The sequence below is a fragment of the Myxocyprinus asiaticus genome, chromosome 20 (genome assembly GCF_019703515.2).
Source record: "Myxocyprinus asiaticus isolate MX2 ecotype Aquarium Trade chromosome 20, UBuf_Myxa_2, whole genome shotgun sequence".
NCBI classification, from domain to species: Eukaryota; Metazoa; Chordata; class Actinopteri; order Cypriniformes; family Catostomidae; genus Myxocyprinus; species Myxocyprinus asiaticus.
The window spans coordinates 26,215,735-26,232,117 of record NC_059363.1 but is presented as its reverse complement, the minus strand read 5'-3'; the positions used below and the strand labels follow the sequence as shown (position 1 = coordinate 26,232,117).

The following is a 16,383-nucleotide window of genomic DNA, read 5'->3' as shown; positions in this document are numbered from 1 at the left end:
CTGCTCCCGTCCTTAGGCCATTCTGCCCTCCCTCTCCCTCCTCCCTCTTCTCCAGATGTCCCTCTTTCTCTCTTTCCCTCCCTCAAACACTCTCTTCTTTCATGGGGTTCAACTGCAATTTGAGACAAATGACTTCATAACCTTAAGCCCAAGCAGACCTGAGCCCAGACCCTCCTCTAGGTCAGAGACCTACTGCCCCTGAATTTGAAGTGCACATGTCATTGTGGCATTGTTTGCATTAGTAAACGCAATGATATAGACCATAGTCAGGGTAGACACTATATTTAATATTACGTTAAAATGAAAGCTAGGCTGTGAGGAATAAACAGGTAGTCTGTTCAGTAGGTTGTACAGTCTTAGGGGCCATTTACACAAAATGCTTTCATGCATTTAAAACAGCTAAAAAGAGTGCAACATAATGGAACAAACTCCATAGTTCTCAAAGTTTTTAAAAGTTGAGCTGAATTTGTCATGTTGTCAAAAAATGTGCCGATCATGCTCAAGACGCTACAAAACAGAATTGCAACTGTGGAAGATGTCCATCTAGTTCATGTTTACATTGAAAAACAGTTAAAACCAGTGCAGGCGGACATAAGAATGTGTCCTGTGTGAACAGCCTCTTAAAGTCCTAGGCAGATGCAGATAGTAACACACTACATATAGTCCGTTACATTTACTTGAGTACATTTTTGGAGAAAATACTCATACTCGAATAAATTTCTAATGAAAATGTGTAACTTTTACTCCGTTACAATGGGCAAAGTTCCTTCCGTTACATTACTGGTTTTAATTAAATACGTTTTAATAAATGCATCATTTATTGAGAGATTTTTGAATGGGACTTTTACGACAGCGGAAATTTACAGTTGCGCTCTGTCACTCGAGTCCAGTTCATGACTGCAGCAGCAGCAAGCGCACCAAACAAACACTGTCATCATGCAATGCCTTCATTTTACACCAAGACAAGTGGATATTTCAAAATTAGAATTGCAGCTCCAACTTAAGAAAACTTGTTGTGGTGAGTTTGGCAATTGTGATACATGAGCGTGTCTGTGTTGTGGTGATGATCATTTTCAGGGTGATTCTGTAACTGTGGACTCTTATGACCTCAGTTTCTAAGTATACATTTTTATATCAGTGCTGAAATGTATCAGTGCCTACTGTATAAATACATATAAACATCCGCATTAAGTGTAAATGCCTTTTGCTATGCCTATCGCGTGTGCGTGACTACTGGAGCGCATCTCTGTGCGTGCACACTGCACAGCAACTTTGCGTTTGACAGATGCGGCGCATTTCTCTCATGGACAACAGAGAACAAGCTCTGACCTTAAATAAGCCTAACATGCTTCCAAATACAGAGATAAGGTGCAGTTTACCCTTACTGTACAGAACTAATGATCTAAATTCTTTCTACACTGAAAATATTGTAACTGAACTAAGAATCCATTCAGGACTTTAAAAAGCTGTGAAATAGCGGAGGTAGCCATTAATAATGATATTGTTTCTTTTTACTCAGCATTATATATGATTGGTCCTGTGGGATATCGTTCACGTTTTTCACCGTAATAATTACTAGAAACTGGTTTCCAAACTTCTCTTCTAATTGACAGATTCGTCCAAATCTGACAAACATCCTTAAAGTGATAGTTCAACCATAAATTAATGTTCTGTCATTATTTTCCCACCCTCATGTTGTTCCAAACCTGCGTGACTTTCTATATTTTGTGGAACCTAAAAGATGTGAAAGAATGGAAAAAAAACATGCAATGAAAGTAAATGGTGACTGAGGATAACATTCTGTCTGACATCTCCTTAATTGTGTTGCATTGAAGAAAGAAAGTCATACAGGTTTGGAACAACATGAGGGTGAAAGATGAAATCATTTCCAATAATAATAATAATGATGTAATTACTATTATTATTATTCTGTAATACATGTTAAATGTGTATTATGTAATAGAATATTGGAGATTAAAGGTCCATTATGTTACATATGAATGTAACTAGTTATTCGCCACTTGAGTATTCTTTTAATCTGATACTTTTTTTACTCTTGCTCAAGTAATTATTAACATAATTACTTTTACTTCTACTTGAGTAATTCTTTTTTTCAAGTAATTTTACTTTTACTTGAGTACAGTTTTTGGCTACTCTACCCACCTCTGTTCCTAGGTCATGTCATCTTGTCCACTTGAAATTGTTTGGAAAAATGTATTTTCAATGTAGCATTGGCGGAACAATTGGACTGTACTTCACAACCTCGTTTTTATTCATATCTAATTAAATATGGTGTCAACCCTGACTAATGTCCATTATGGTTAAAAAGTATTGCACTCATGTAGGTGGCAAATAAGACTAGGCATAATCAAAGTTCTTGATTAATAAGCTTGTTTCATGGTTGTTTTCTGTGGAAAAAAAAACAAACCACCAAATAACCTTATTAAAGGTGAGTGCAAATATAGCTGCTCACACTATGTGCCAGAGTGCCTTGAGAAATGGGCATATGGTGCTTGCTCAAATTTTCTTAAGTATGAAAAATAGTTTTCATCAAGGCCAATGCAGAATCAGCAGCAGCGTGCGTATGTTTGTCCAGCACTTGCAACGAGAACCTGCACCGTGCTTCAAGGTTGCCAGGACAGTTTGTGAGGCTCAGTTGCATCACAGTGGGTTTTGAAAGAATCTTTATCAGAGAGGGAAACATGCAATCTGTTTGCCTGATTGACACTTCAGCCAAGAGTTTATCAAACTGCAAGGTTTTGCTTTCTATGTGCTATTGATTAGCTGGAGCTGAATGACTAGCGTTCCATTAAATGTTTCTTGTTTAATGGGATGTTGTTCTTTTAAGTTCAGTCTAGTACCCTGACTCTAGGCAAGGAATGATAGAGGGAGAAACTTGGAGGGAGTGAGTGAGGGGGTGGGTGGCGAGTGGAGAGGACTCTTATCCTTTCAGCCCCCTGGCCTTGAGACTTTTTTTCTCTCTGTCAATCCATTATCTCTTGAAAAAAAACCTCAACCTCCTGCACTGCCTTCCTGCCTGTAGATGTTTAGATGTCTAATTCTTACTCCCACACACAATGTAAGTTAATTTCCGAAATGTTTATTTAAAAGAAAATTCAAATAATTTATTTAAATATTTATTACTGGCTATTTTTTGTTATTATATATAAAAACAGATGACAAAAAATTAGAATGTTTTATTGTATAATACATTTTAAATGCACAAATTCCATTACAAATTGAACTTTTTAGGAGCCACAATTGTAGTGAAAGGGAAGTGTTAATTTTGCAGATTTAAAACTTCAGGTCGATATGGGGAAATGGCAAATATAATAAATAAGTATTCTTAATCGGTGCATATTAGTCAATTTACTTTAAAGGGTTAGTTCACCCAAAAATGAAAATTCTCTCAGGATTTACTCACCCTCATGTCATCCCAGATGTGTATGATTTTCTTTCTTCTGCAGAACACAAATTAAGATTTTTAGAAGAATATTTCAGCTCTGTAGGCCCATTCAATGCAAGTGAAAGGGTGCCAACATTTTGAAGCTCCAAAATCCACATAAAGAGATCATAAAGTAATCCACATGACTCCAGTGGTTAAATCCATGTGTTCAGAAACTGTATGATAGATGTGGGTGAGAAACAGATCAATATTTAAGTCATTTTTTGTCATATATTCTCCTCCCTGCCCAGTTGGTGGCGATATGCACGATGACTGTGAATCACCAAAAACAGAAGAAGGAGAAAGTGAAGGAAAAATAACTTAAATATTTATCTGTTTCTCACCCACACCTATCATATAGCTTCAGAAGATTTGGATTTAACCACCAGAGTCATCTGGAGAACCTTTATGTTGCCCATATGTGGAATTTGGAGCTTAAAAATGTTGGCACCCATTCACTTGCATTGTATGGACCTACAGAGCTAATATATTCTTCTAAAAATTGTTATTTGAGCTCAGCAGATGAAATAAAGTCATACACGTCTGGGATGGCATGAGGGTGTGTAAATGATGAGAGAAGTTTCATTTTTTGGTGAACTATTCCTTTAAGGTCAAATATTATATCAAGAATAATGCTGGATCATGAACATTGAAACTAAATATATTAGACTTGTGAGGTACTTTTGCTCTTAGACAATCTCTGAGAAATCTTACTGGCCTGCAGGTGAATTTATCACCTTTGACTTGATGGCTTGGCCTGAGCAAATACAAGCAGTGAGATACAGCAGCTCCAAACAGAGCCAAATATCAAACAGGAGCCGCAATGAAAGGGAAAGTAGACTCTTCCCCTTTAATGATTAACTCAGGTGAGGAAACCAGGACTTTCCTCCCAAGGAAAAACTCCAAGCAGGGACACAGAGTCAACGAGGGCTTTCAGTTCCCCACGCTTGTGGCCTTGTGAGATACAAAAGTTTCACAAACCGTGTCTTCTCTGCTGCACTTGTCCATGACATTTCCCACACACATATTCACTCACCCCTCCTTCCCCTACCCATGTAGTCCTTGATTTGTATGGCAGTTATCAGGAGGTAAGTCTCTCCTCAATCAATATTTGCCCAACAAACAGAGTAGATTTGGGGGCAGTTTGTTTAGAAGGTCCAAGTGCACACACAGTGGGGTGAATGAATGCTGGTTGAAGTACCAGGGCCACTGATCATGACTACTCTACACGTCTCTCAATCTGGCCCCCTCACTTTCACCTCTTGTTTTGTGTTTCACAGTGGAGGGGAGATATAATATCCCTCTTTTCATAAGACGGTCTCTCTATCCTCTCATCTTTGGCAACAGCAGAGCTTAGGGAGCAGTTCTGACAGAAAATAGATCAAGCTGTGGGGCAGGAACTCTTATTCATAAAGATACTCAAATAAATGATAGAAAAACTCCTTCTTAAGTGATTTTTAGTGATGCAGAGGGCACACGTTCAAATGTATGACCAATGCAAATTAGATTTTTGTTATTATGCGTCTTCTAAACTTAGTCTTAAAGGGGACATATTATGCCCCTTTTTATACAATGTAATATAAGTCTCAGGTGTCCCCAGAATGTGTCTGTCAAGTTTCAGCTCAAAATAACTCACAGATCATTTATTCTACCATGCCTTTATACCCCTGTTTTGTAGCCCTGTTCCAAACAGGCTGTTTTAGTGTCTGTAGCTTTAAATGCAAAGGAGCTGGAATTGGACTGTGCCTTTCCTGCTGGTGAAATGGAAACCCCTGTGACAACAATGCAGGAGAAATTAAACAGTTAAATATCTATAAATAACACGGAGAAAAGTCAATTATCTTACTGTATTGTGCATAACAAAGGTCGAGTTATGAAATATGAAAAACAGCTATAGTTATATACAGCTATAGTCGAAAATAATAGTTTTTGAAATAATGACCGGTTTTATTATACGGAAAATCTTCATTGCATGACCACTCAAGCAGGACTGTGGAGGATGCCAATCAGTTTATATCATAACCGAAACAGAGCTACAGCTTCATTGTTATGGAATAAGGTAGTTAGGGACTAGTTGCTACGTTACACAAAGCACAATGTTTTCACAACAAGCGTTTTTCACGCAACGTGTAAACAAGCAAGTTTAGAAAGCCAAATTGCAAACATTAATAAAGTATAAAGTGTGAAACTTATGACTTGGGTCACAGAGAGTTGGTATCGATCCATCCTTGATCCTTAGCTTTGAAGCAAATCCAGCCTTGTGTTGACCATCGTTGATGAAGCAGTCCGAGTTAGCACAAGCGGCTCTAGTGAGGAGATAAATATGGTGGACTGTGCGATTCTCGCTCAGGTTTTAATGAGGACAGATCTAAGCTCCTTGGGCGGATCTCTTCGCCAGCCGTGGGCGGTACCTTTCCCCTTTTGACGTCATAAGGGGCTGCAAACCTGAACGGCTCATTTGGAGACACTGTTTTTTATTGATGGGGACAGGAAAGAAATGATGGTCTTTTACCATATTTTATGGCTGTCTACACACACTGGGGACACATAATTATGTTCAAAAACAAATAGCATAATATGTCCCCTTTAAAGTGATACACCCAAAAATAAAATGTTGTCATCATACACTCACCCTTAACATGAGCCTTATATTTCACTTTGTGTTCCATAAAAGAAAGAAAGTTTGTAAAGAGTTTGGAACAACATGGGTGAGTAAATGATTACAGAATTGTCTCTTTAGTCATTTACATTGTTGCATTGACATTATGATATTAATGTTACGCATTAACACAGATTGCAAAGTGATGGTCGGAACTTGGAACTGCTGGAAGTAATTGAGACATCACTTACGCTTTCGCACTTTCACAACATTCAGAGCCAAGAACCGAAACGATGTGTAACAGCAAACACAAAACACAGCAGTCACTGATACGTGTAGTGTTTCCTTTATTAGTTATCATTTTCTCAGAGGGCACTGCGAACCATTTAAACCATTCTCTCCATATTTTTCCTCTCAACCTGACTGAATCAGGAGTCCTAAAGAAGGCATATGAAATATTGATGTGGAATTGTCTGCCGTGCGATTCAGCTGTGTTTACCGCACAGCAGAGTGGCCTTAGAGGCTTAGCCTACACAATAGCCGTAACAAAAGAACAACAGCTGATCCATGTGAGGCGAGAAGGTGACAAAACAGTTAAAGCATGCTGCTGGCTATGGGCAAGCAGTCAGCAGATGCAGACAAAAGGGTTTGTGACAAGAATAACTCTCCCTCACCCTCTCTCTCTTTTCCTCTCTCAGTCTCTGTCTCTCTCTCTCTCTCTATCTCTATCTATCTATCTCTCTCTTTCCAAGGCAAGCAGTCAAGAGGATCCAAAATACCAATACCCTTTTCTCCTTGACATTGTCTTCTTCCCCAGTCAGCATTTTACTGCCCTTTTATGGTAAAAAAAAAAAAAAAAAAAAAACGAGTTGGAGAAATTCCTCACAGGAATATACTTAGCCATGCAGCACTCCTTGGCATTACCCTATGTTAAAGTCATTGACGATACAAAGGAAGCAGATTTTGACTTGAACATGTCCTGGGTCATAACTACATATAGACATTGAGAGGAACACATCCTTCCCAATATTCAGATTGGGGTTTGATTAATACAAGTTTTTTAATCACAGATTCTTAAACTTTTGCATTTGGTCCCCCCATTCTTGAAAATTAGATTTCATCCTTGATTGTATCTCAGCCAAAAATGCTAAATGGATATCTAGCTATAAAATCTTCGTATTAGCAATAAACAGGTGTGCACACCTGTACTGACTCCCTTAGAAGTTGAGAAAGGCACCCCTCTCGGTTTGTTTCCTTCTTTCCACTTTCAACATTATTCAGTTGTTTTCCAGAGAGCTGCTGGCCATTGTCGAAGGGGGCGGGAGACTTACAAATGGTAAAAAATGGGGAAAAGGGTATGTTGAGAGTTGGGGTGTTGGGAAAGGTTGGGTTTCTATAACCTTTGTAATCTCCCCTCCCTCTCTTCACTTTTTCTTTCTCACCCCCTCCATTCCATGTGACATTCATTCATCAGCCAAGTGCATTTGGCAAGCCCTTCGCCTATGAGCGCCATCCCAGTGACCACTAACCTTGGTATGTCCTGACACTCATGATGAGTATCTGCAGGACACAGAAGGCAAGCAGGCTGCTATGTCAGGCCTTTATTGTGTAGTGCCGAGGCTGGGGACAGTCAGCATAATCAAACAAATGACCCCTGAAGGCTGTGCCCCTCGGGGAGGGAGAAGGAGAAGGAGACAGAGCTCTGGCCAAAAGCACTTGGGCAGGATTTTTTTATCTCCTCTTCTCTTCCCCCTCCCTCCCTATGATCTTGCCCCAGGAGAAAGAGTGGAGGAGGGGAGAAATTACTGTACTGCACTGTACAAAAATGTCACCCGTTCGAGACAGACAGAGTTTGAGCACAGCATAAAAGGGAGGTGTAGCTAATCAAGCCATTAGCTACACTCCGGTGAATCATAACATCTAGTTTAACACCATTTATAAGTTCCGTATTTATAGCCACACTCTAATTTAAGGCTGCATCACAACCAGAAGTCAGGCACTTTTGACTGTGGCAGCAGTGTAAAACATCTTAAGCATACACAGCAGTCAAGGCTTTCCAGACAAGGCTATGCCTTTGATGACAGTATATTTAACACACTTAATGGAAAAAAGGGAGCTGGGTATGGTGTGGGTCAAATGGACAAGATTCTTTGTCCAGACAACTGCTCACCTGGCAGGGCCTTTGAGGAGCTGATTGATAATACTAACGCCAAACTATTCGCTGATCCCAATCCATGGGAGAGGGCTGCATTTATAAAACCAACTACAGCACTTTAACCTTGCATGGTAGGATAAATACTGTATGGTGCTAGAAGCAATCAAAGTAAAAACAAGTTAAAGCACCTACACACTAGAGTTTATGCTGTGTCAGAGAACAAGATCCAATGATTTCAAAGGGTATGGTGTATCGCAAGGACGTGGAGGAAAAAAGCAAGGATTTGTGAAAGTGACACTCCATCACATGACCAAAAGTTGAGAAAATGTAACTTTTGCTGCAAGTCACTGTTATGTAAGCTTGCGTTAACTACAGGTTGCACAGATTAGTTGACAAGCCAGTAAGTCAGTTAGTTCTGCCACTAGTTGACGATGTGTTGGGTCCAAGCGGACTACTCTTGGATGACATAATTTCAGTTGCACTTGTTCCATTGTGTGATGAGAGTGCAGCCGCACATATACCATATACCTGGGTGGCTAGTCGACTAGTAAAAATGCATAGACGTGCAAGCTCTAGTGTTAGAGAGTCTCAGAAAGGCTGGTTGAGTTGTGCTTTTGGGAATCCAATTCGCTGTATGCCTCTTGATTTCAAACTGAACTGGCTCTTTCCACACTCTCAAAACATGTCTTATGCATTCCTCCATCTCAAATATGTAAGCACTCTTAGTGATATGGTAACATTTGAATGTGAAATTTTCAAGACTAAAAAATGTTTTTGGTCCCCACAGAACATTTGTGGTTTTTGTGTCTGTTTCTGCTAGTACAGGTGCATCTCAATAAATTAGAATGTCGTGGAAAAGTTCATTTATTTCAGTAATTCAACTCAAATTGTGAAACTCGTGTATTAAATAAATTAAATGCACACAGACTGAAGTAGTTTGTCTTTGGTTCTTTTAATTGTGATGATTTTGGCTCACATTTAACAAAAACCCACCAATTCACTATCTCAAAAAATTAGAATACATCATAAGACCAATAAAAAAAACATTTTTAGTGAATTGTTGGCCTTCTGGAAAGTATGTTCATTTACTGTATATGTACTCAATACTTGGTAGGGGCTCCTTTTGCTTTAATTACTGCCTCAATTCAGCGTGGCATGGAGGTGATCAGTTTGTGGCACTGCGGAGGCGGTATGGAAGCCCAGGTTTCTTTGACAGTGGCCTTCAGCTCATCTGCATTTTTTGGTCTTTTGTTTCTCATTTTCCTCTTGACAATACCCCATAGATTCTCTATGGGGTTCAGGTCTGGTGAGTTTGCTGGCCAGTCAAGCACACCAACACCATGGTCATTTAACCAACTTTTGGTGCTTTTGGCAGTGTGGGCAGGTGCCAAATCCTGCTGGAAAATGAAATCAGCATCTTTAAAAAGCTGGTCAGCAGAAGGAAGCATGAAGTGCTCCAAAATTTCTTGGTAAACGGGTGCAGTGACTTTGGTTTTCAAAAAACACAATGGACCAACATCAGCAGATGACATTGCACCCCAAATCATCACAGACTGTGGAAACTTAACACTGGACTTCAAGCAACTTGGGTTATGAGCTTCTCCACCCTTCCTCCAGACTCTAGGACCTTGGTTTCCAAATGAAATACAAAACTTGCTCTCATCTGAAAAGAGGACTTTGGACCACTGGGCAACAGTCCAGTTCTTCTTCTCCTTAGCCCAGGTAAGACGCCTCTGATGTTGTCTGTGGTTCAGGAGTGGCTTAATAAGAGGAATACGACAACTGTAGCCAAATTCCTTGACACGTCTGTGTGTGGTGGCTCTTGATGCCTTGACCCCAGCCTCAGTCCATTCCTTGTGAAGTTCACCCAAATTCTTGAATCGATTTTGCTTGACAATCCTAATAAGGCTGCGGTTCTCTCGGTTTGTTGTGCATCTTTTTCTTCCACACTTTTCCCTTCCACTCAACTTTCTGTTAACATGCTTGGATACAGCACTCTGTGAACAGCCAGCTTCTTTGGCAATGAATGTTTCTGGCTTACCCTCCTTGTGAAGGGTGTCAATGATTGTCTTCTGGACAACTGTCAGATCAGCAGATTGTGTAGCCTAGTGAACCAAACTGAGAGACCATTTTGAAAGCTCAGGAAACCTTTGCAGGTGTTTTGAGTTGATTAGCTGATTGGCATGTCACCATATTCTAATTTTTTGAGATAGTGAATTGGTGGGTTTTTGTTAAATGTGAGCAAAAATCATCACAATTAAAAGAACCAAAGACTTAAACTACTTCAGTCTGTGTGTATTGAATTTATTTAATACACGAGTTTCACAATTTGAGTTGAATTACTGAAATAAATTAACTTTTCCACGACATTCTAATTTATTGAGATGCACCTGTATGCATGCCTACTTCCCCATCTGTGTTTGACTGTGCGGGTGTTAGTGAGTGAGTGTGTGTGGCACAATAAGCCACCATGCCTGGGAAGTGTCTTGTCTAGCTGTAGGGGAGGTTACTTAGTTTTTGCTTGGCTAATCATCTCCATAGTGTTAGCAGAGAGGGACTGTCACTGGTGCTAAAGAGATCACACGGCCAGTCTACAGTATGCCCCCGATCTTGGCCCTCTTTCACAAAACAATGCTGGAGAGAATGTGTTCTGGTTGTAGAGAGCAACTCCTCAATACTGCACTCTTGACTACCTGATTGCTTTGCAGGCATTCAGGGGTTAGAGGTACAGACCTTGTCCCAGAGCACTTATAAGATTTGCTATGAACAATACACATGGGCAAGCCAATGCATTCTCTGTTAAGTAAGAAAGTCACTTTGACTTTGGTTTTTAACTTATATTTCAGATGGTGCCCAAACAATAAACCATGTGATTGTTACAGATTCTGTTAAGCAGCAAAGCAGAATTTAGAATTATATTAGCCACTGTCAGTACCAGAAGCATCTTCTTCCCCATGTAGAAGTGGAAGCATATTGAGAGAAAAGGCATTTTATGAGACGTTGCTAACAATCTTGTGTCAAACAAGGGGAAGTCAACAAATTATGTTTCGTTCCTTCTAGGAAGTAGTCTATAAAAGAGGAACAGCTCAGGTAATGTTTAACCCAATGAGTTCCTCTTGGTTACCTTGTGAATTTTGCCAGGTTCTAAAATCCTACCACACTATTCAATGGGAGGTGGTGTTGTGTGATGGGTGGCTTGACTCATTTCAATGCAAACAGAGATGTCTTGTTTTTTTCTTCCCTTTTTTTACTGGAACCATGCAAGTAACCATAAAAGTAGCATTTTTTTAAACGGGTCAATGCAAGTCTCCCAAGACAATTGATATATGTTTTGTTTTACGATTGGTGAAGTGTCCCACTCTATCATGGGTATTCAGGTCAGCACCATTAGAATGTGTTTCAGCAACTGAAACAAAGATGAATTAGTGTAGTGACGATGTTTGAGGCTTTTCAGCGTGTCCCCCCAGACTTGGCAGCCCGATACTCCCCTACATGGATTCTGCCAGTAGGGCTTCAGGCTCTTGGAGTGCCTTATTCCCCTGACTTGTTTGAGCCTCAGTGCCGGCCCTTATTTTTCTATTCTGTTCTTTTCTTTTCTTTTTCTTTTCTTTTTCTTAAATAAAGACTTGGCATTGAAATATAATATGTTTATTATTATCATTGTCTCCTTGTGTATCAGCAGGTTCCGGAGCGATTCCTGGAAGTGGCACAGATCACGTTACGGGAGTTTTTCAATGCCATTGTGGCAGGCAAAGATGTTGATCCTTCCTGGAAGAAGGCCATTTACAAGGTCATCTGCAAGCTGGACAGTGAGGTCCCAGACATTTTCAAATCTCCCAATTGTCTGCAGGAGCTTCTGCATGAGTAGAGATTTAATTTGCTTACCAGTATCAACATCCCTTCTTTTCCTGAATCTTTACGAAGTAAGAGGTAGCATTCCTATTTTTAAGTCCCAGCTACTTTTGAACGACTTAGCTGTTCATTTTTCTGTGCTTCTTTTTGGGAAAGTCTATAAAATTCTTGATTGTTTTGACTGTATTAAATCCCTTCCCCCATTTTCCTGCCTTTAAAACGGGCATTACTATGTTTACCACATGATGGTTAACAAATGGAACTGACACCCTAAATTTCTCTCTTTTATTGGTCATTTTGTTGAGGGTTTTGTTTTATCCAAGGATGTTTGCAATGTGTGATGGTTTTACTATTGCTGAATAAGACTTGCATTTGTAGCTTGTATAGATGTAATTATTATTTATGATTAATATAATTATTACCATTAATGTTATTAATGCTTGCTGCAAAAAAAAAAAAAAAAAAAAAGGAAGAAAGGACAATACAAAAAATAACATATGGTATTCTTGTTTCTCATGGCAATGCTACATAAAATAATTTATTCTTTGGACAAAATAATAATAATAATAATAATAAAGAGGGATATAAATTTTTTTATGTGGGAAATTCATATATATATATTATGTTATTCTTGAAAGGAACAGCATTAACTGTTTTTTGGTTTAGCCGTTCTTCTATGTTGGCAAGGGTCCAATGTTCTTGTGTTTTGTGTCCACATTGATAGCACTGGCTCTAGGGAGGGAGGCCTACTCGTAGGTTTTTTTTTCCTTGACGGAGCAGCCTCTCCTGTAACTAAGCAACATGGCCATTTCATAGTGGGGCAAGCCAGTTCGGCACAAAAAAGATGGACGCCTTCCCACTGAGAAACCATTCTTTCTCATAAAAAGCACACTGTCACAACTGCTCATATAATCACACACACACACACACACACACACACACACACACACACACACACCAAAATACACATCCCTCTCATACATACACTCTAATTCACAAACACTCACTCAGTCAAACATGTGCTCTAGGGCATCAAGACAAGAGAATTGTTGTTGTTGATTTTGCCACCTACTTGCTGGGAACACCTCTATAATTGGACTGTAAATCTGGAATACTATCTAAAGTTTGGTTTACACAATAGCCATTTTGACTGAGAACAATTTGAGCATTAGCGAAGATTTTAATAAAACAAAATCTTTCTACTTTCTGGATTGTTCAAAGTTTATTTGTTAGAAATGTACAGATTTGCTTAATATTTACAATCATCCAATTAAGCTGTGGCAGTATACAGTTTATTAGTAGAGAAAATTTCATGTCTTTATTTGTTGATTTAAATTGTACATGTATATGAATCATATTTAGTTCTTTGATTTGAAGTTGTCTCCATATGCTTTTGAAAAAATTCATTAGTAAAAGGAATCTAATTTTAGTAGTTAAGCCTGCTAAGGAATCTATGTAATGTACCCAGTTACATGTGCCAGAAACAATTAGTCTACCCTAAATAAATAAAGAAAAAATAACAGTTTATGCTTAGTGTCCACAAAAAGAAAGAGGGCCTTCAGACTCTTTGTGCATCCACCCCTAGTTCATAAATAAGAGACGGCAATAGAGGGCAAGGGCTGGACATGTGATCTGCTCTGGAAGCCTGTGCCGTTTGCATTGGCAAATCCAGCTGATGAATTAAAACGCAGGCCGGCAATTATTGTCAGCACAATGCCTTAAAAAACCTGCTGACTTCTAGATTAATGGGCACAAAAGAGCATGAGGTGCTGTCATTCTGTCGCCAGGGCTGGCATCATCCACAGCCCGCAGACATCGCACAAAATGGCACTCTATTCACTATGCATTGTAAAAAGGAGGAAAAACCAAAACAAAGTTAGGAGTTAAAAAGGAAGTGTTTTGGCCCTTTTCAATTCTCAAGTCTCTTGCAAGGCTGTGCCGTTCTCCTTTACATATTCAGCTGTTGCGGTGTAAATCTCTATACAAACAGGCATTGCGTACTTTACACACTTAATAAATACGATAATTGCCTGTGCGTAATGTTGTTAACACCAGCAAAAAACATTTTTTCCAAAAGAATTGATAACATAAAATGTAATAGAAATATAGTCATTTGACTCTAGATTCATATGTGTTGAAGTAATCATGTCGATAGTGAAATATAACACAAATTGAAATAGCAAGATATATTTTCTAGATATAAAATAAATAAATAACCTCAGCAGTATGTTCTTGGTAATTATCTATATACAAAGACCTTTGACAGCCCTTTTGAAAAAGCAGTGTGTTTTTAAGAATGACATTAAAGTTCCCTAAAAATCCGATGTACTTTAAACCATTTAACGTAGCTCAGAGGCAATATGTCAGCATAAGCGTGTCTGTGTGTGCTTGTGCACGTGCGTGATCGCAGCAAGTGTGTGAATATACGCATGATAGAACTTTAGTTTTAGCTCCCCATTTCTGATTTTTGTTCTTTTATCTATTGTTTCCTTTTTAAAAGTTTATTTTTTTAAATGTTTTATTTGTGTTTATCACTGTACTGCATCTTTGAAGGAAACCAGAGGCAGAATACGTTCAACATCTCAACTCTTTATTCATGTAATTGCTGTTGTACTTCTAGAAGTGTTACGATGTTTTAAGTGTTTTGAGTGGTGAAGTTTGGTTGTTAATATTTTTACACCCCTTCTTCTCACCACCACCACTTCAGGGTTGCCCATCAAAGGTGTTCACGATCAGCCTACATTAATTTGAGAATAGAAATTAGATTAATTTGTTTGCATTGTTACACAGGGTCATTTGCTGTGTTGCGTTGTTTTAGTCTAAAATCATAAATGTAGATGATGTGTATATTTCGCACTCCATTAAGGTCAATTGTTCGGGACACTTGAGTTTCAAAAAGAATAGCAACTCTCTGAATAACCTTGATTCTTGTTTGGGTATACACACTTTCATCTCACTTGTGCTGCACTATTGGGCTTTTACATTCTACATATTAGGAGAATCTTTTTAGTTGTTTTCATGAAATTAAAAATGTTATGTGGTGATCACAAATCTGTAAAAATCTGAATTTATTGCCAAACACTGTTTGGGACTGTTTTTTATAACAAAAAAAGACAAGTTACAAAGAGAAAGAAAGACACTTTGTATATGATTATATTTCTGGGAGGGGGACAATTATTTGTACTGAATGCAATGTGTTGTACAAGATTCTTGACTCTTTGTAGATTTGATGCTATATTTATGAGGTGTGTGCTCCCTGAAGGGTTTTAAACATGACTTCACTAGACATATATGTAAATATGAACAGAAAATGAAAAAAAAAAAAACAAAAAAAAAACACTGCCTTTCCATGATTTAGCAATATGATGTAAATAGCATTGTTATGCTTTTTTGTATGAGAGAATTCTTTGAATATAGTATGGTAATTCCAGCTGATACTGTTACAATTTTCTTTGATATGTTTTGATGGATACTCATGACTTAATTGATCTGTTCACATACATTGTTAACGGGATAGCATTGTGGATTTTGTTGTCAATTTGTCATGCAGAAGTTTCATAATTTATTGGTTTAATTTATCATAATTTATTTGGTGATTGTGTACAATTTTGGTATTTCTGGGGATGTACTGTAATACTATTTGGCAGAACGAGACAACATAATGCCCTCATAAGCTCCTGAACTCTCTAGAGACATAAAGAGACACTTATGTCTAGGTAGCCATTGTAATTTCAGAAACTGTAGTCAGATGCTTGATGAAAAAAAGGAAAGAAAAAAATTGCTCAACAAAACTTTTCTTCTATTTTGTTTGGAAGGTGAAAAAAATTGTGTTTTAAGTTTTTGGGTTTTTTTTCTAATCATTTAATCAGACTTTTACCTTTGCTTTTTACCACCTACACAATACAGTAGTCAAAGTGCCTCGTGTGCCTTCCATCTCCTCAGAACTGAATGTATGTGCAGTATATATGCAAGCTTGTGCAAAATAAAAACATAAAGTCCTAGATCAGGTGTTTCCTTTTGCCCTTTGTTATAATTAAGAGCAGTGTGTTATTTAGATATAAAAGAGGAGCCCAAAAAATGAAGGAAGAGATATTCTCACAGGTGTTCTATCTATATTTTTTATAACCCTTTTTTGCTTTAATTTAACTGAAGAGATATGAACCATCATATGCGTGTAGGCCTTTTTCCCTATGCAAATCAAATTCATGATCAAACCTGTTATTTGTATGTTTCCTTATTCCTTGTCACAGGCTTACTGGCCTGGCGTGTGTTCACTTCATCAGATTTCATCGCAGTTGTTTCTCAATTAAGTTATCTTTAACAAAAGACTTG

At 38.3% G+C, this 16,383-nt stretch overlaps 1 protein-coding gene across 4 annotated transcripts in view; it reads left to right on the top strand.

The window, feature by feature from the left end:
• The window catches only part of LOC127410882 (prospero homeobox protein 1-like), a 41,918-nt gene extending 25,866 nt beyond the window's left edge, over positions 1 to 16,052 (top strand). For all 4 annotated transcript variants that reach the window (XM_051646110.1, XM_051646109.1, XM_051646108.1 and 1 more), the window contains exon 5: positions 11,882 to 16,052. In XM_051646110.1, the coding sequence (XP_051502070.1) occupies positions 11,882 to 12,067 (186 nt within the window). In that variant the 3' untranslated portion in view covers positions 12,068 to 16,052. The remainder of the gene's footprint in view (positions 1 to 11,881) is intronic.
• Positions 16,053 to 16,383: the final 331 nt, after the last annotated feature.